This window comes from Seriola lalandi, unplaced genomic scaffold (assembly GCF_002814215.2).
Source record: "Seriola lalandi dorsalis isolate HSWRI2012SDOR001 ecotype SW California unplaced genomic scaffold, Sedor1 jcf7180002054972, whole genome shotgun sequence".
NCBI lineage: Eukaryota > Metazoa > Chordata > Actinopteri > Carangiformes > Carangidae > Seriola > Seriola lalandi.
In genome coordinates, this window is record NW_019525660.1 from 6,207,125 (window position 1) to 6,226,724 (window position 19,600).

The 19,600-nt window shown below is 39.6% G+C and overlaps 1 protein-coding gene across 5 annotated transcripts in view; it reads right to left on the bottom strand.

Moving 5' to 3' along the window:
* Positions 1-1,579: 1,579 nt before the first annotated feature.
* ntng1a (netrin g1a) overlaps positions 1,580-19,600 on the bottom strand; it is a 103,989-nt gene continuing 85,968 nt past the window's right edge. For 2 of the 5 annotated variants that reach the window (XM_087171738.1, XM_023398183.2), the window contains exons 6-8: positions 15,434-15,478; positions 14,358-14,417; positions 1,580-3,315 (exon numbers count right to left, since the gene is read on the bottom strand). In XM_087171738.1, coding sequence (XP_087027864.1) covers positions 3,062-3,315; positions 14,358-14,417; positions 15,434-15,478 — 359 coding nt within the window. In that variant the 3' untranslated portion in view covers positions 1,580-3,061. Of the gene's footprint in view, positions 3,316-9,933; positions 10,069-14,357; positions 14,418-15,433; positions 15,479-19,600 lie in introns of all 5 variants that reach the window. The other 3 variants (XM_087171740.1, XM_023398186.2, XM_087171739.1) reach the window with 3 other exon arrangements.

Consider the following 19,600-nt stretch of genomic DNA (forward strand, 5'->3'; position numbering starts at 1 on the left):
ATATGTATAGTATGTCCATATCAGAAATTGTACAATGTGAAAAATGATGCGATCTATCTTTATGAGAAATGTATTTAGGTATGCAATTAAATGATAATATTGTATTCTCCATTAAAAAAACATAGAAATGTGCATATTTTTTTATTCTTCAGCATTACAGAAACAGAAGTCACACAAATTATGTAATTTAAAATGAATAAAATATAGAAGAAATTTAAAAAAAAAATGTATATTTTTAAAATGTGCCGCAGCACCCCACCCCACAGCTAAAATCTAAAGCCAGGACAATAAAGATAGTCTTTTATTTTCATTTTAGTAAAGGTGCTAAAGTGCACTGAAGATTTTCAGAAAATATGAAGTTTAAAATTAAATTTGTTCCTGGGTTTGGATGTGATCTGGTGGCTTGGGATCAGACACAAAACATTATATGAATATCTGAATCAATTGTTTTGGCATATAAGAAACAAAAGGAAACAAAAGTCTGTTATTCATTCTTGATGCCCTATTAAATTTGTTCCCAGGAATGACAAAAAAAAAAGAAAAAAAAAAGAAAAACCCTGAACAGATACAAAACTTGTAACCAACTAAGTTTGGGGGAAAAAAAGAAAAAACTAAGGAGGAGAAAACATAAAACAAACTTTCATTTTCTTATCATTTATTGGGCCTAAAAGTTAATAAACTTGTAAAACAACAGAGGGATGGAAAATGTTTAGCCACAGTTCGGCTTGAATATTTCAGGTTATAGATGAACTGCCGAGTGTCTGACAAGACCCTCTATATAAACTTGGAACACAGTCTCTCCGGGAGACATCGATAGTTGTAAATATTTAATTCAGTGCCTCCGACAATGCAAGCCACTGAAACAAATCTTCACCAGATTGAATTCAAGATAAATAGCACGGAAATATCACCAGAGCTGATACACAGATTTTTATGCCATCATTTTGACAGTGTGGCCTTGTTGGGGGGTTTTGTTCCACTGATCATGTATAGGTTTATCCAATGTGCATGTCAGCAGCAATACAATATGTATAGACACTTCAGGTGGTTAGTGAACTTTCATCTTTCCATATTCAAAGTCATGTATCACAGGAAGACTGGTGTCGGACCCTGAAAATGGGATTTTAACACAGTGATCACTTGGTTTAATATAATTAATAGTCCTGCAGATGAAGAATCAGTATATGTACTCTTGATTGTTTGTTACCTTATTATTACAATTAATTTTATTAGTGGAGTGAACTCAACTTATCAAAATAAAATTGTAAGTTGAAATTACTTTTAATTTAATTTGACTGGCCTGTAGTTTTATAATGATTTTCAAGAAGCTTCCTGGAAAGTGTAAATGTTATTTGGTACAAATTACAATAAGAATATCCTTGAGAGAAAAGCTGCATTTAAGCCCAAGTAGATATTCTTTCCTTATAGGTAAGTGAGAATTGACACAAAAAATGAAACCACCAAGTTAAAGTGTTACCAAAGACAAATATGTTTTACGGATACTAAATATCAATATCATCCTTTAAACATGTTAGTAGCAAACAGTACACAACCTGTGAGAAACAAATGATCCACACAGTTTAATTTTTTAACTTTTATTCACTTAAAGTCTCAAGTGTTAAAGCAAGAACAAAACATTTATAATGTCCTTTGGTGGGATTTTATTACACTTTATTAATACTGTATATGTAAACTGATATTCTTTGATGCCAGCACGTTGCCAATACAAAGGAAAATCAACTGCACAACTAAAAGAAATAATAACAAATAAAATAAGTCAATGAAAGAAAAGGAGAATGAAAGAAAACAAAACCATAAACAATTGCTTCTGCATTTGGATGTCTTAAATAGATACATTAAAGGTTGCCTTTTTTCAATCACAGTTCGGCAAAGATACAAAAGGACTATATGATTCTTTTTTTATTTGCTCTGTCGAGAAAAAAACTTGCAAATACACTGATGGTTTTCTATGCACGTCTTGTCTGCTCAGGTGATAACTATCCTCTGACCATGATCGCAGGGAGCGTGGTGGCTCTAAGATTGAAAAGAATCAGACAGCTTTATTGGAGTATCTTTTTGGAGGAGGGGAAAAGGAGGCAAGGGAGGAGAGGGAAGGGAGGGGAGGGGAGAGGGCTTCGTACACATGTGCATCACTAACATCGGACAAAAGAATCTTTCAACCAACAAAGGTTTACAGAGTAACGTTCACGAAAGCACAGGTCAGTGGCAGGATGGCGAGGGGGCTCAGCATGGGGGGAGAGGGAGGGAGGGAGGATGAACAGGAGGGAGGATGAGATAGAGCTCGAAGGAGAGACAGAAAGCTAGAGAGGGATCGACGTGGGCAAGGTTTGTGTGTCACAAAGTGGCAGTCCGGACAGATTTCCTTCTATCCACAATGCACTGACAGCAAAGAATGCGTCCTGTCTTTGTCCTCTTTCAGTTTGTGGGTGTATTTAAGTATAATGTCGTGTTTCAGAGGCCAGTCTTTGCCTTTCAGCAGAGACAGTTTCTTTGAGATTTCTTCGGCGTCAGTCCAGCCAACATTAACTCGCAGAGGCATCCCGGGGGGATCGTTGGCCACTGTCGGCTCGTGCGATAGCTGATTGGTCGCAGCTGTTGTTGCCGTGGCAATAAGAGAGGAAGTGAATGAGTCTGTCATCTTCAGTTATCCCTCCTCAAACTGGAAGGAGCTCAAGTACCTGGTATGGCTTAGAGGGGGAGGGAGCCTTACTGCTGTTTGCTCATTTTACTCTCAATAAATAAACACTCAGTTTCTCTTTCTTTTTAATAATATCTGGCATTTTTAGAAGTATACGTTTGTTCATTTCTATATATTCTTTGAAATTAAATGAAAAGTTTTTGCACTCATTTGTCTGGCACATTCCCTTTTCATCAGCGCGAGTATCCATTGAGTCTGGCGGCGGAGAAGCTCAGTACAGTACAGTCCAGAAAGCTCATGGTTGTTCTTGTTTAATGGTTGTTGATTATTTGAAAGGTGGGATGGGCGGGTTAAGGTGGAGAGGTTGGGGAGTGTATCACTCCCACTAGGTCATGGGTCTCTTTAGAGCACAGCGGGCCTGCAGGAAGCCTCTCTCAGCAGTGCCGAGCCCAGCAGCAGCAGCAGCAGCCCGAGGGAGGACGGAGGCATCAGGGGGGACTGGCCCGAATCGGGGCCCCTGCAGCCCCCAAGCTCCGACTCGCAGCGGGGATTCTCACACATCAGGCCTGTGTAGGCTGAGGGACAGTTGCAGCGGACGTTGTTGACACACACCCCGCCATTTTGGCAGTGCAGGAGTTCGTTGTTACAGACCTGGGCTGCGGTGGGAGCAATGTAAAAACAGGAGAGAGGGGTGAGCATCAAACATGCAGGAGGGTTTTGGGTGACACTTTACTTGAAGTGTGTTGTGCATCAAAAGCATATTCTACATTGCCGTCCTAACAGGATCGGATGAAATTCAAATGATCACTGTGAGGAAATTGATCTAATGGTTTTTCTTCAAGTAAAGTGTTTCCACAGTTTATTCTTTCCTAAAGGAATAGTGAAACATCCTGGGAAATATGCTTCTTGACCTTATTCCCGAGTGTTAGGTGTTCAGAATGATACCATTCACACACCTATACAGTAAATATAAGGCTGGAGCCAGCAGCACGTTAGCTTATCATAGCATAAAGACTGGAAACAGGGTGAATAAGCTAGCCTGGCTCCAAAGGAAAGGAAACAGAATCCACCTGCTGTACCAGCTCCTCAAAAATCACTGACTAACACAATATATTTAATTTGTTTATTCCATGTACAAAAAAAGATTCAATAAGTAAGAGATGATGTGTTAGTCACTGAGTTTTTTAAACAGAGCTAGGCTAGCTGTTTCCAGTCTTTGTGCTAAGCTAAGCTAACTGTCTACTGCTTCTCGCTTCATATTTACTGTACAGATGTAAGAATGGTCTCTGCAAAAATTGGAATCAGTTCATTTCTCAAAATGTCAAACTATTACTTTAATATTTCATTAAGCAGTGCACTGGATTTGCATAAAGTTCTGGATACACATAGTAGTAAGTAACATGTATGAAATTATTGATGTATTGATTTTTAAGACAAACACTGCAGTGCATACATCATCAATTACACCTGGTAAAATTTGAAGTAATCATGTTAGTGTTGTTAGTGTAAGTTTGTACCTAAGAGAATTTTATTTTCCCGGGGATTGTCTCATCTTTCTACAAAGGCAAATTTATTGCATCAGGATAAAGATGACATAATAAAATGAAAATTTCACACACAGTGGCTTCTAAGGGCTCTTCTGTCACACCTAGTATTCTAGTTTAAGGTGGTGACAAGTCCTCTATATTTTAAACGTCCCATAAGAATTTAATACCACTGTTTCACATTTTCATAGTGTGCAAATTCTTCCTTGTTCTTTTTTTTTTAAATGTAACCTCTATAAATTTCCACATCCTCCTCTAACAATATGACATGCAATTGAACATTATGGCACCTGACATTTAAACACGACAGATGTGATGACTTTTTTTTCAATAGAGACTAAAAATACACATTAAACACTAATGCTTTGATAGTCTGCAGTTATAACATAATTGTCTGTATCTACCAAGACCAAAAACCACTTTATAGACACATGGCAACCAGAACAACTTCAACTCATGTTTTGCATGTAAATGTGCAGCAATCATTCCGTGTGAGTAAATTACATTTTAATCATTTCCATTTCTGTAATAAAATATCATTAAAGACTAAAAAAAAACCTGTTATTTACTACACAGTTTCCTCAAAGCCTCAGAGGCTTTCCCCCAAACAACACTGACTTTAGACAAACTGAACATCAGGTGAAAATTGGTGTATATTTAGAGCTGGGACACCGAGGCCACTCTATTCCCAGCGGAGGCAAGCTGTCAAGCAAGCTGGAGGCAAACAAAGCAGCACGCACAAACTAATAAACCAACAGAGACAAATAAACAGTGATAAACACAGGGGCCACTTCTGCCCATTTCAGTCCTTTATGAGAGTGGAAAACAATGTGTTGAGCAATCTATGAACTCTATGGGACATAAATATCACAATAACAAATATCAGGCCTCTCTCCTAATACTCACAATAGGATGCATGCCGTCTCCCAGGAATTGCCAAATAAGGCTCTGATGGGAGACTTGTTAAGAAACATTGACTCTCTGAATCCCATTTGTGCCACGTCTGTTTTGTTGGAAAAAAGGGAGCTGCTTTTTGGCTCAGTAAGTTTTGCTTCCGGCCACCGCTCACCAATTACCATGCACAACTAAATCCAAATAAGACGTCTGAACTCTATCTTTCTCTTTTTTTTCCCCAGCTGAAATATCAATTCCATGACCAACTCAACCACTCAGAAAAGACTCCAGTAATAATAACTCAATAAACAACCTCTTCTTTGTTAGGAAAACCTGACAAGGCAGCAGCTAAACTGGTGATAAAAACGTCTCCTCAAAGAAGACAAGAAAGAACAATCAAGTGTATTAATGAAAGAATCATGTTCTTCCCCGAGAACCTTGATATGATCCTGTAATTAGACAGGCCTTTCATCTCATCCATCTTAACCCTCCTCGCCTTTATGATAAAATGTGAACATGTTGTACATTTCTAACAATAATCAGAGTGTTTGATATTTATCAAGATACTTGAAATGATGCACAAGGTCAACCATACACAACAAGCTAGAGCACAAGAGACATGGAGGCTTTGCTGAAGCTGTGATTGTTGGGACAATAATGGCAGCTTTAACTGTGCAGCTCAAAATAAAGGTGATGTGACACAAAAAGACTCATCTGAGTTGCACTATATTTGACTTCCACCATACTCGGTACTTGATCTCTGTTTTCCAGTACGTCGGCTAAGCCCAAATACAGTAACATTTGAATGTCTATGTGTAGATATTTTCAAAGGAAGGCATCATTTAGAAATACAAACGTTGTAATTTCTTTCTGACTCTAATAACTCGATTTGTGTTATGTTTACATAAAGATACTGAAAGTAACATTTTGTTTATAGGTAAACCAGGCCTTTAAAGGTGAATTCTGCCTGATATTCAATACTGCATAGCAAGATGAGCTGACTTCAAAGGAAAGTTCAGGTAATGGTCGAGGCCTACAGCCCTCATCGGCTACTGAAGCACAGATATCGATTATTTAAAAAGAAGCATCAATAACAAGTTGTGTGAAAGATTCTGGGTCAATAAGATTAAAGATACTGTGGTACTTTGAACAGATGAGTGTAACAGCAGAGGGCATTATGGGTATGATCTGGTCCTTGTACTATTTGTTTGGTCCTTGTTCCATGGAAGGGTTGGCACTGAAAACAAGTGTAAAAGTGTTTTTAATACTTCAAACATGATTGTTTTTAATATGAATAAAGAATTGTGTTGAAAGCTTGAAAAGTCAGTTGAGGTAAGAAGAATTATTCTGTGAACTCTGCACCTTTATCTCGCTTCAGTCCCTCACATTAACCATTTCTCCACATGTAAACAGAGCCACCACAGGCAGGAAATGACAAGATTTGTGGCGTTTGCTTTTGATATGAGTGATAATATTTAGAGAGGGGACCGATGAACTAGGTGTGCCTGTCTGGTGCTGTGATGTGTTTGACGAGAGATCTCAGTTTTAATTGCATTCTCCAGTCTGAATGCAGATAGAGTCTTGTCCACGCACATAAATACTGCAGTAGCAGGGAAGCAAGGGGAGGTCAGGATTGCAAAGTTTTCAAACTATTTCAGATGTGGAATAAGTAAAAGCAGAATCTTCCTGGAAAATAATTATTTCAGATTGTTTCCCGTTTTAAACTCATAGTGGAAAACATTATGTGCAGCCAGTGTGAGAATGAAACAGTAAAACAGTTGTATGTATTATCCACTTTGTGTCCATTTGTTGTTCAGGTTATTTCTCTGATTCCTGTGGAAAACTGGCTTTTTAAGTTATTGCAAGAGCTGTAGAGATTTTTATTGCTTCTAAAACATCAACAGCAATATATGGAGAAATCCATAGTAGAAGCAAACATACTCATTTCTCCACCATAGCCTCAGTAGACCAGAATACGCTGGCTTTTATCTTTGCAGACTGTACAGCATCACACCTAGTGCACCAGGACCAAATATAACACCACACTGTTCTTCACACTAGCACACTAACTGAAATAAAAGTAGATTAAAGAAAGTGGGTACACCAAGAGGGTAAATTACATTTTTAGTACACCCAAAATTGGATTTTTAAATCCTGCACATTTCCTGGTGTTCAGAATAAAAGTCTGAGCCATGCTGACTTGCAGGTTTTGAAGACAAACAAATACTTTGCACAATGTTTGATGTTTTTAATCACTGCTCCATAGATAATCTGACAAATCAAAACTACTAATCCATTATGTTATGTCTCTTACTGTATGCCACTCTTTTATTCCACTTTCTTTTTTACTTTACTTGTTACTTGGAAACATTTAATTACTGCTGTTTTACAGGTCAGCATTCCCAGTATGTGGTAAAGCCTCAGGGTTTGTGTATGCACTCATGACAAGGTGACGTGGGATGTGAGCCTCGACGAGCTATGTCTTCACGCAGGCCTTTTGTGTAGAGATAGATGCACATATTGACAGTGTGTATTCACACTATACACGCTGAATATATTTGTTGAAGAACAGTGCATTTTAATGAACATCCATCTGCATCAGGAACGATGAAAATAAACTGTTTATTCATTTTACACTGAATTTAAATTATAATGCACTGAGTTTAAAGCAATTTAATTTATACAGTAACAAAATCCAAATAAATACTGTATAGTTACAATACTGGTATTAATCCTAAAAATGTGGTGTCAAGCTACTGAAAACTAATATTGTATTCCATTTTCAGGTTAGTGCAGGTGTTGCACAGCTTTCAGATGAACAACCACATTAAAAGTGCATATTGATGTTAGATGATTTTATATTTCATCGAGATGATCACATTGATGTTGTATTTACTTATTTACTCTTTGATGAAGCCCTTCTCTCATCTACAACAGCCCCATAGACCAAACACAGTACAATTTGTGCATTGCCTTTTAATTGATTGGATTCTCATGTCTACTGTTGAATACAAGAGACAAAATGCAGCTCCTGCAATTTGGACTCTGACTGACCAAATCAAAACCTGGCATTCACCAATTTAGATTCATACCTGTATACAGATTATACTGTATATAATTTGCAGCTTTGAAATGTGCTACACATGAAGACAGCATATTAAGCCCTGTCTAGATTCTTAACCTTTAAAGCCTGTGCACAATGAGGTTCTATCTAAAATGGCTTTGCACTTTTTCTTAATTGATTTATTTTAAGCTGGTGTTATGGTGGACATTGTCCATGTTTGTCCAGTCATCTTAGGAAATATGCACCAAACAACAAAACAAATTAATTTGAATTTAGTTTCATTGTAGTCTGATTTTTTTTTTACCTCGGAGAAATCCTCTGGTTAATTATAGTGGCCCTTCCTTTTTTCAGTAATCATACAATAAACTGCTGCAGGTTTAACTCATTCAGATAATACCATCCATTGTGGCAATGGCCACGTGATTCTTCTTCTTTACATTCGTCCTGCTAAACTAATTTTCCTTCAACAGAAGCTTTCTCTTTTTTATTTTGAATAATTCATCACAAAAAATTTTGCCATGATCTATCTTTTCTCAAGGTTTATGTTTTGCAGTTATTAGTGTTTTCATATGAAGAATCTCATTCAGAGACTTGACGTGATTGAAAATATTCTCACATCAACAAGAGGAAACAGAGGAGGAGGAAAAAGAGGCCTCCACTAGAGATGAATCCCTCAACATGATGCCACTTTATAGTGTTGAGGTGCTTAATTTAGGACACCTTTGTTAGCCAGGACAAAGATTAATGTTGAGCTACAGGAGGCAGGCAAATAGATGTCACCACCTTGTGGAAAATATCTATAAATCTAAATCACAGTCATCATCACAGTCACCAACAGTGACGCAAAGGTGAGTCATGTTTGCTCAAATGCAAATTGGCAGCGATTATCAGCTGGTCAGACAATAATTAGTGAAAATCTTTCAAACCAGCACAACACTAGTCAGAGAGCTCCAATTTGTACCTAAACTGCTTGTGCATTAGTCAGAAAATATAAAGAATAACCAGTGTTTGCAATGGTGGTTTTATATATTCAAAGTTCAAGGAGTTCTTTCTTCAACTTGTCAAAGAGAAGTAAACACCTCATCATGAGGTGTGCACTTTAATTTCTCTACCTCCTGGAGGTTTGTCACTGAAGTTTGCCTTGAAGAAAACATTGAAAAATTGGTGACATTTGAAAAAAAAAAAAAAAAAAGACTTCACCGGGCATGCATTTCAAAATGACCGGGGGAAAAATAAAAGGTAGACAGTAATAAATGGGCTGAAACTCAAAATGACCTGCATTCCCCTTTAAAAATATTGGATGACATTGTCCTGTTGTGGACAAGCAAGGGGGCGATGGCTACTCAAACAGATCACAGGCAGCCTGTCCACTGGTCAATATTGACTCAGCTGTTATGTTGTTGATGTGCGACATGCCTGGATAACTGAGTTACTGAGCTGCATGCATCCGGCCATGCCATTGCTTTTTCTCTATTTGGCCCATATACAGCACCTGCTGATATTACATAGTTAACGCAGCCGCAGCAAGTGTGAAATGCAGGTTCAGTTAGTGAATCCAATGATTTAGTACATTGGCTTATGTCATGTTGTGGGTTATGTCTGTATTTGTCAAAACAGGTGGGCAGTCCTGCATATGTGCAGCACACACACTTCCAGCCAAAGCTCAGGAATCACACAAAGAGAAAAGAAATGAGAGAGAGAGAGCAGAGAGAGACAGAGCTGACGGGGAGGACAGTCAGGAGCTGCACAGGGAGGGTGGTGGTTCTACTTACATTTGCAGCCATCGTCCCAAAAATAGTCGGGTAGACACTCCTGACACTTGGGCCCTGTAGTGCCCTCCTTACATATACAAAATCCTGTGCCATTACAGCGATCACTGACTGAGCCAAAGGGATTACAATTACACTCTGGAAAAACAAGACACACACATACACACACAGGCTGGAAACAGGGTGGTGCTTTGACTTCTTGCCACATATTTTCACAGCGTGGACCACAGTCCTCGAGCTCGACTAGAAGCTCAACAAGACACTTTGTTATTTTTAACTGGTAAAAAAACGTGAAAAGATTTAAAGACTCATACAGAAAAAATGCTACCATTTCAACTGTAATGGAGACAGAATGAGAAAAGAATGAAATTGATTCTAGATGCATGAACTCATTGTAAATTACATTAAAGCATATTTGTAATTATTATAAAACATATTTTACTGTTACATAGGTAAACAACATGCAATGAGCAAATATGCAAAGCATTAACATTAGCTTTGATTTACAATGGATATAATGGGCAAATCTGCACATGCTCTTCTAAAATCTGATTCATTCATATAGAGAAAGAGAGAGAGATGAAAAGAAGAGACAGGAAATGTTATCAGCACATATTGGATGGATAATGGCAAATGAAACAAAGACAAAGAGTGAATGTGAAGGTTTTAGAGGAATGAGAGTGCAATACATTGAAATGGGCATTGTTGTAATATGTTCTTTAATTCTCTAATTTTAAAATGGATGTACATACTTCATGTTATCCCTCTTAGTTCAATTTGTGTCTATAAATTTGATATAACCTTCAAATGCCTTTTACAGTTAAAAGAAGAGAAGGGTCCTTAGCTGTGATTAGTACAGAATATCTTTTAAAAAACCTACTAAAAAAAAACAACAACCTGTCAAGTCTCTAGTGTCCTACACTCAACCGACCTTCCAGCTTTCCACAGCGGCTGGAGCACTCTGCAGTCAAAGTGACACCTATTTTGACAGTCCCTGACCATCACATTGCACCTTCTGTGGCAGTTCTGGCTGCACGTGGCTGCACCCGAGTGACATTCGGGGGTCAGGCAAGAGGAGAGAGGAGACGGCAAGTGACAAACGGAGGGGTCAGTGAGAGAGAGGCAGGGTGACGGCGAGTTTGGCACGAGGTAACGCCTCGGTGACTCTTAACGCCTTGTGACGGGTTTCAGCTGCTACTCCTGAGGCCGTTTCATGTATATGACATATGCACTTCGTGGCACCTCTGACTGGCAGTGTGACTTCCCTGCGACATTTCTCTCAGAACTCTTGTTGCCTGTCAAACCCCCCAACCCCACAACTCACAAATGCACCTGGCACTGAGTGCTGTGAACTCACACTCCACATGCCAGCTAAAGAATCCAACAGGGAACCAAACTATTGCCTTGGGATCTATGTGAAATGCAATTTTCTCACCTTTTTTACACATAAGAAAAACAGACCATGCAGCGTATGAGTGCCTGCATAAAGGTCATGGACAAAGTAACAGAAACACCAGCTGACAATGGCCTTCAATGGACTTCTAACTGACATCACAACCAGTACAAGCAATTCAAATTCATTGAATTGCTTGCACTGAATATCAATAAATAGTCTGTAATTTATATGTCAGTCTTTAGAGAAGCATAAGGTCACACGCTTAAGAGTAAAAGTATATACAGTTACTTTAAGGAGGACATTTTTGGAAGTATTAGTATTTAATATATAACACTAATACTTCTAAAACAGCTACCCTGTCTCTGTCCAACTTTTACTATTCAGTTCTGGTTAAACATAGGAGATGTAATGTGTTCATTTGTACGTTTTATAGGTGCTGGTTGGTAGATTTGTTTCCTTTGGGCAGAGACAGGGTAGCTGTGTCCCCCTGATTCCAGTCTTTATGCTAAGCTAAGCTAATGAGTTGTAGCATCATATTTACCGGACAGACATGAGAGTGGTATCGATCTTCTCATCTAACACTCAGCAAAAAAGTGAGTTAAGTGAATTTAACTAAATGTCCAGCCACAGCCTGATAAAGATGCACTTCAAAATTAGCTGTTCTGTCTATAAATTATTAGCACATTTTTTTAAATGCTGGGATTAATATATTCCTGTTTCATTTAGGTGTTTCCATTAGTTTGTGCTCATTCTATATTATTCGATATCAATCTACAAATCAGATAATTCTAGCTCTAAATCAAGCTTTGTTCACTTTGTGCCCCTGAAATACAACCTAGCAGCTAACATAACATTCTATTTCAGTAAATACAACCTAATTATGATATTTGACATCAACCGCAAATCAGTCCGCAGATACTAATACCATACCTGAAATTAAGACAAGAAATCACTTGCTGTGTGTCTGACTGAAACTGAGTGACTGGTGTCCTCCATAGAACACTCATTCTGATGGGGGAAGTTAATGAGTGACACCATTGTGCTTAAGCAGAGGAAGCAAAAGAGGAAGATGTGGACTCCACTAAAAGACATGGAGGCAGGAGGATGCACAGATGATGAAGCTGTGGGGTATGAAATGGGATACTTTCTCTGGTGACAAGTCAAAGACAGGAAGTGAGGCAGGGACAGAGATTGTGTGAAAGCAGTGTGGCAGTGAAAGGGGGCCAGGAGGGGGACTAACCTATGCACACATTTTCATCATCCAGTTCTGCCGAGGCATTGCGGTAGTAGCCCAGCTTGCATAGCTGGCAGTGCTGGCCCCTAGTGTTGTGCTTACAGCTCACGCAAATGACGGTGTTTAGCAGCTCGATGTAGCTGCATCGGTTGGAGTGGCCAAAGCATTCACAGTCTTGCAAAGAGAGAGGAAGTGTAAAGAGAGGAGAACAGAGAAAGAGAGAAAAAGAAAGAGAGAGACGCGGTGGTAGCGTAGAAACTGTTGATGCGAGTGCTACGGCGGTGGGGTTAGCAAGAACTTGAGCGAGGCGCCATGGCATGCGAGGTTAAAAATGAGGACTGTGTTATGAGGGAGGAGAGGGAGATGTCTGGGAAGTGATGACAGGGGAGGGTAACTTCATGATTAGTCTGGCATTGGCACAGCCAGAGTTAGAAAAAGACATCACATAATAAAGCACAGCATTAGTAGGACTCGGAGAGGTCACATCACTTCAAGCACACCATAACACGAGGTGAGGAAGGCTCCGAAATGATAGCACAGAGACACGGTCACATCTTAACCACCACACAGCGTAAGACAAGTCAAACCATGAATGAAATGGATCTTTCAACCCAGGGATTGGCGTGGTGGATTTCTTGATGTTGTTGTGTAACTGAGCTCTTGAATGTTATGGTTTATCTGGTTCGAAGAGACGAGAAAGGGAATGAGATGAAACTTTTAATGCCGCTTCATGTCACAAACCCATGTAATGAAATGCCTGATAAATTTCAAGTCCAAACCCATAACTCATCAAACAAATATGACTAAAGCAGCTATGGAGTTGTTTTTAAACCTTGTTGGAGCTGAACTTCTTCAGACAGTGGTCAGTAAGGCAAGTGAGCGTATGGTGAGTTGCAGTTGGAAGACTGTGTCATTGCCTGTTATGCAGTGTTATGTCATGCTAAATTTGTATTATAGAGGTGTAGCTGGTCTGCAAAACCTCATGCTGCAGTCTCTGATAGTCACTGGCAGCCCTGCTCTAAGGGGTGCAGGATGGGAGGGGGCAGCCCCAGCTCAGCTCTCTCTGAGTGAGGATCAGTCTGCCATGCTGAGTGACCACTGACACGATGTGTCACAGTGCAGACAGATGTGACCCTTAAGCCTCACTGGTAGCCGCTTGGACAGAAAGCCCACTCACGGATCCAGAATAGTAGGGTTGGCGGATGGGGCTTTCGTCCAAGGGATTGTGGTTATTAAGGATCTGTATTGAGGTCAGGTCTCTCTGTCCGGCCACTAACAGCCTGACAAGGCTTGGAAATGAAGGAGCAGCAAGTCTAGTCCACTGTACCTTTCACCTAAAGCAGAAAGTCTTGCCCAAGTGTAAGCTATCTACATTAGATACCTCACTCTCACAGACATACTCTCACAAGACAAATAATCTCTCCTTTCCAGAAATAGGCTAAGGTCATAAATCATGCACGCATGGGGAATAAAAAGTCTTGAGTCTTGGAAACACATTCCCCAAAAATAGTTGAGCCTCAAACACCCACTTTATTTGCACTGAAAAAGATATGATTCCAAGGGACATTTATAGTGTTTAGAAATGATTCCATAGACGAATGGATCCTCAGTGTGCGCTTTACAGTGAGAACCATCAGTCCAGTGCTGACTGGAGATATGGATACTGAGTGCTCTTGCATTGGGTTAGTGTTGCAGGGTTATGGGGCTTACAGTTAAACAGACACATCAGTTCATACATTGAGAAGGCTCGGGGGTCATCTGGGGGGCAATGTATTCAATGAATTCCAGAGCTCCTACCTCGCTTGCTGTTTGCAACGTGGACAGAAGGGGCAGTGGACAATGCAACTTGAGGAGCTACTAGACAAATTAAAAGAAGAAACAAACAACAACAAAAAAAAACAAAAAAAACATGATATTGCAATTAAAAACAAAACATGTCTCTCATGTCAGAGAATTAGGAATAATGAGCATCACGTTTAATAATAAATGTTACTGTAAAAAAAAGAAACATACGCAATAATGATGAATGATGGCACTGGGAAATAAGGAGTGACATTGCCAAGTGAAGTTGGCTGCATGAAGCAGCATCTGTTACAAATGCCTTAGATGCCGAACAATTCAAATATTATGGTTCCTCTTTTATGCTTCATTTCATTAACGAGTGCTTTATATAATTCAAAAGCCACTGCGTGTTTCCCCAGACAGAAACTGTCCCCTGACAAACTGCTCGCCACCTCGGTGGAGGCCAGCCAAGAATTTTCACCATATAAATTTGTGCACGGGAGCGTTGGTAAGGAAACTGGCTCACAGTGAACACATCAATCCCTCGATTCCTTTCCGGTCATAAAACAAACAGTGGGAAAAATAAATAATAGGCTCAGCCTCTGCCATTGCACTGGGTGACATAAGCCCCTGACACATACACTGTGTGCACTTGGCTGCAGTCATGGAAACACGGAGCCGAGTGGTTGTGAGCTAGGTGTTTGTGAGGTGGCTGCACATCACAACTGCAAGATGGATTAAGCTAACCTAACATCAATCTGCATAAAACCACCGTGAAACCTCCTGCTTTCTTCCTGATGTGCTCAGATGGGTCTGAGAATCTCTTCACTTATTTAAAATCAAGTGTGTATGCATAAATGTACAGTGCACATTGAATGTTTGAGAAGATAATGCGCAGCACTGCAGCATGTGGCAACATGAGTGCCTCATGAATACACAAGCCTCCACTGAAGGAGCCAGAGCCCTTTATCATGAGCAAGACAAGCAGGTTTGTCAGGAAAATAACCAAGACCGGAAAAGGGGGAAGATGCTACCCACAAATACTCTTGAATCTGTGAAAAAACAGTTGTTGCATAATCTTAGATGCCTACCTTCTTTTCGGTTAGCGACACCTAGGGATGACACATTCGGCCGAACTGCGTGCAATTGAGAGAAACCAGGAGTTATTCATGTGCACTTGTGTGATGCACTTTACAGATAGTCTAGAGGGGGGGTCTACGTGGTGGTAGTGGAAACACACAACTAGAGACACGAACATGTCCAGCATGATTCAAATCAGTAAATCAGGAAACAGCAAATACAATGGGGCAGGGCTGACATGGACGAGCAAAGAGAATGCATCCAAAGACCCATTAAAAGGACATTGGAGAGACGTTGTATGTAATTTGTATGTAATTTGTGTGACTTCCATGACCTTGTTGTGTATGTGTTTGTTTATGGCAATGACAATGATGAGTGAAAAACTGAAGAAAAAAAGATAAACCCCTCTTAAACTTAGTATTTAAGTCATGACTTATGCAAGCGAGTCTAAACTATGTATAGCAAATTAAGTCGTTAGGGGGCATTTTGTTTAATTCATCACATCGACTATATAATCAATATCTAATTACAGTGTATTTCTGGTGGAGGAATAACAATGAATAAATAATGGCAGGTGTTGGGACTTGGAATGACGGACTGCTGTGGGTAGCATAACCTCATAATTACATACAAGTTGGTATTTCCGTGTCAGGGAAATACTTTGTGGTTGGAAATGGAGAGGACTCAAGCAAAGGGAGGAATACGGATACGTTTCCTTATTGTGCCCCTTCATCTCTTCACTTGATCTTTCTGTCCTTTTTGCTATTGACTCCATGAATCATGCAATCTTGGGTAATTAACGTCCAGTGGTGTCTTGGCAAGAAGCCTATTACCCTGAATTTGACTGCCGCTAACAACGGCTGAATGATAATAGAAATGGAAGAATTCTTTCAAACCTTTTTTTTTGTTACTGCATTGGAATTGAATAACATATTAGCTTTGAGCTTAGCATGTCTACACACTGTGCCTATCATTTTAAACCCACCTAACATTGCCAGTCATTGATTTGAAAACTGTTTTAACAAAAGACATAATATGCAGTGTCTCCTGTCTCATCCTTTTCTTTCATTTTTTATTTCCCTTAAAAAAAAAATTGTGCCACACTTGATCCTGCTTGAGGATGTGCAGTGGGTTAAAGTCACCTGAGTCACTTGATGAGAGGCTCTTTGAAAATGACAGATTGACAAATAAAGAGCCTAAGAAAAAGGCTCACTTCTCACACTCACAGCTTATCGCTTCAAATTTGTGAAACATTTTGTTTTGTTTGTTTTTTTATCTGCATGTCGATCGTCTTTTTGTTTCTCCGTTAAGCAATTTGTTTACTCAAAAACAAAACTGACTTGTGAGGACAATGACAATCTGTGAAAACCACACAATGTAGGTGTTATCTGATAAAAACACACAAACAAACTGTACTGTCTGGATCTATAAAGTCTAATTGGTAAAGTAAGTTATTTTTTTAATTATTCCATGTTAGCAATTGATTGGACGTAATACACATCTGGGTTCCATTAATTATTTTGTTATGGGGAATATTCAGGTACGGCGAGCTAAATGAGTGGTGACGGATTTTAATCAATGCCATACGCATAATGAAATGCAATCTTGCAGAGCCAGAATTGTTTTTTTAAAATATTAATTTCACTTTAATGGTCCACATTAGGCAATTCTGCCTGGCTTAATAAACTTGAAATAGAATTGAGAAAAGTCAATAAGGAATTCAATTACCTTCAAACAACAATATGAAATGTGCAGTGCTTTCTTTTTTGCTCACAATAGCTTGGATTCTTGTCCGTTTAACAAGATCAAGGACATCCTAACCTTTGTTTTGTCCGCATTATTCTTACTTTTTTAGTAACACAGACATAAACTTGGTTTCGGTCTCATCCTCTTCAGTGAGTCTTAAAAAACAGTCAGTGTTTAGTTTTTAGTGTGAGAGGCTGCTGTGACAAGACAGCCACTCGTGAGAACTCTAAATCCCTGTGGGCCAATCTGGATGAGAAGTGAAGACTTTGGTTTGTCAGAGTGTCCTTTCTACATCGCCCACCTCCCCCACCCAATACACACACACTCACGCACACAACCACACACTTATCAGCATGCACACTCTCCCCGCAAAGGATTTGAGGACAGCCGTTGGACATGGTCTGGCCTGGCATTTGGATGGGACGAAGAGGGCTGATGTGAATATGTATGCATGTATATACAGCATGAATGAAGAGCATGCACACACACATTAAGCTCTAGGCAGGCCATGCATGGGCTAGAAGTATGATTTCTATGGTGTGAGGAGTTGGTGGAGGAGGCAAGCAGTGGGAGATTAGCAGGGGGAGGAGGGTGATGGTTTTGTCTTCTTGGCCACATGTCCATTTCTGATTCATGACATAGCATCAGACTTTACAACCAGTGTTCACTTCCTGTGTAAGCCACCACTCTAAAGCCTGATTAAAAACCACCGGGGAACAATCTGTTTCCACCCTACTCCTCATAGCACGTTTTGGGAAACTTGCCCAGCAGTCATCTTAGCCCTTAAATGATGAAAACAAGACAAGTGTGCATGTGATTTGCATGTGTCCTTTGGTAAAACTTGACAAGGGCAACACCTGAGAATAAACTGGATGCTGGGTGAAAGTAAGCCACTGGCATTATTTTTGAAAATATGAAAATCAGCGCACATAACAGAGCTTAAAAATAGTTTGGCATTTTGGGAAATATACTTCTTGCTTTTTTTATTTTATTTTTTTGCTGAGAATGACCTGACAGGATCGATACCTGCAGTTTACTCTGTCAAATATGAAGCTGAAACCAGGAGATAAACATTTAAAACAGAGGGTAGCAGATAGTTTGTCTCTTTTTACACTTTGGTTCTTGCTCAGATTTAATAAACAAGATATAATGTGTTAATAAATGGGCTTTAGACATGCTGGCAGAAATAGTTATTTTCACTTCTATGGACAGAGCCAAGCTGACTGTTTCCCACTGCTGTGGCTCAGGAAGTAGGGTTGTCCACTAATCAGAAGGTCAGAGGTTCAATCCCCGGCTCCTCTGGTCCGCATGTCAGAGTCCTTCGGCAAGGTAATGAACCCTAAACTGCCCCTGATGGCTGTCTCATCAGTGTATGAGTGTCTGATGTATGAATGTGTGAGTGAATGGGTGAATGTGACAAGTATTTAATTTGTTGTTAAGATTAGAAAAGCAGTATATAAATGCACTTAATTTGCTTTAAGTCTTTATACTAAGCTAAGGTAACAGTATCCTGGTTCAGCTTCATCTTTAACAGACAGATATGAGAGTGGTATCAGTCCGCTCCTCTCAGCAAGATATTGTATTTCTCAAAATACTGAACTATGTATTTAAGCTAAATGGTAATTAATTTGAAATTCTATGGATTTGGAAATGTTGTGTTTAGGTGATTGGTGAAACTTACACAAACTATGACATGAAGGGAAATTGATTTCATAATGTATATTTAAATGATATGTCTAAATCTACAGACAGTTTCATTATATCCACAAACAACAGCTTACTACTAAACGTTGGCCAGTGGATTAAAGTGTTAGCATGGAGCACCAGAGACAACAACTGCAACAACACATGGCTTTGGTGTTTATCATCACTTAACAGGTACGTTTATCACTGGGCAAGTTTAAACTTGCATGTCTCTTTAACCAGCCTGTCTATGTTTGGATTGGGAGGGGGCATTTTGCTGATCATTGTGGTGCCCCAGGAACAGAGGAGACTCTGTAAGAACAGGGCAATGAGAGAAATGATTTAGAAGAATTGAGCCAGGCTGTGAATGCACTTTGACTTGTTCAATACAGCCCTATGGTTCCTGCATCACACAGCCTTCCAGGCAGCGGTAACTTGACTCAAGGCACCTCTCTTCTTCCCCCTCCTCCTGAGGGGCTACTGGTTGACGAAGATAATACCAGCCGAGGCGCTTGCGGCTTATATTAAAATGACCTCCTGTGACATTATACTGGCAGAGAGGTCTTGGCAGTTTAATAAAGTCTAGATGCCATTTATTTATAATGCATAGGAGAGAGGGGAAAAAAAAACAAATGACATTCAGCATGCAGAGCCAGGCAAGTGTTATCTGGTTGAGTTGAATCTGGATAAAGTAAATTAATATGCCCACATCATGAAAATATAACCCCCAGCTACTCCATCCCGCCCCA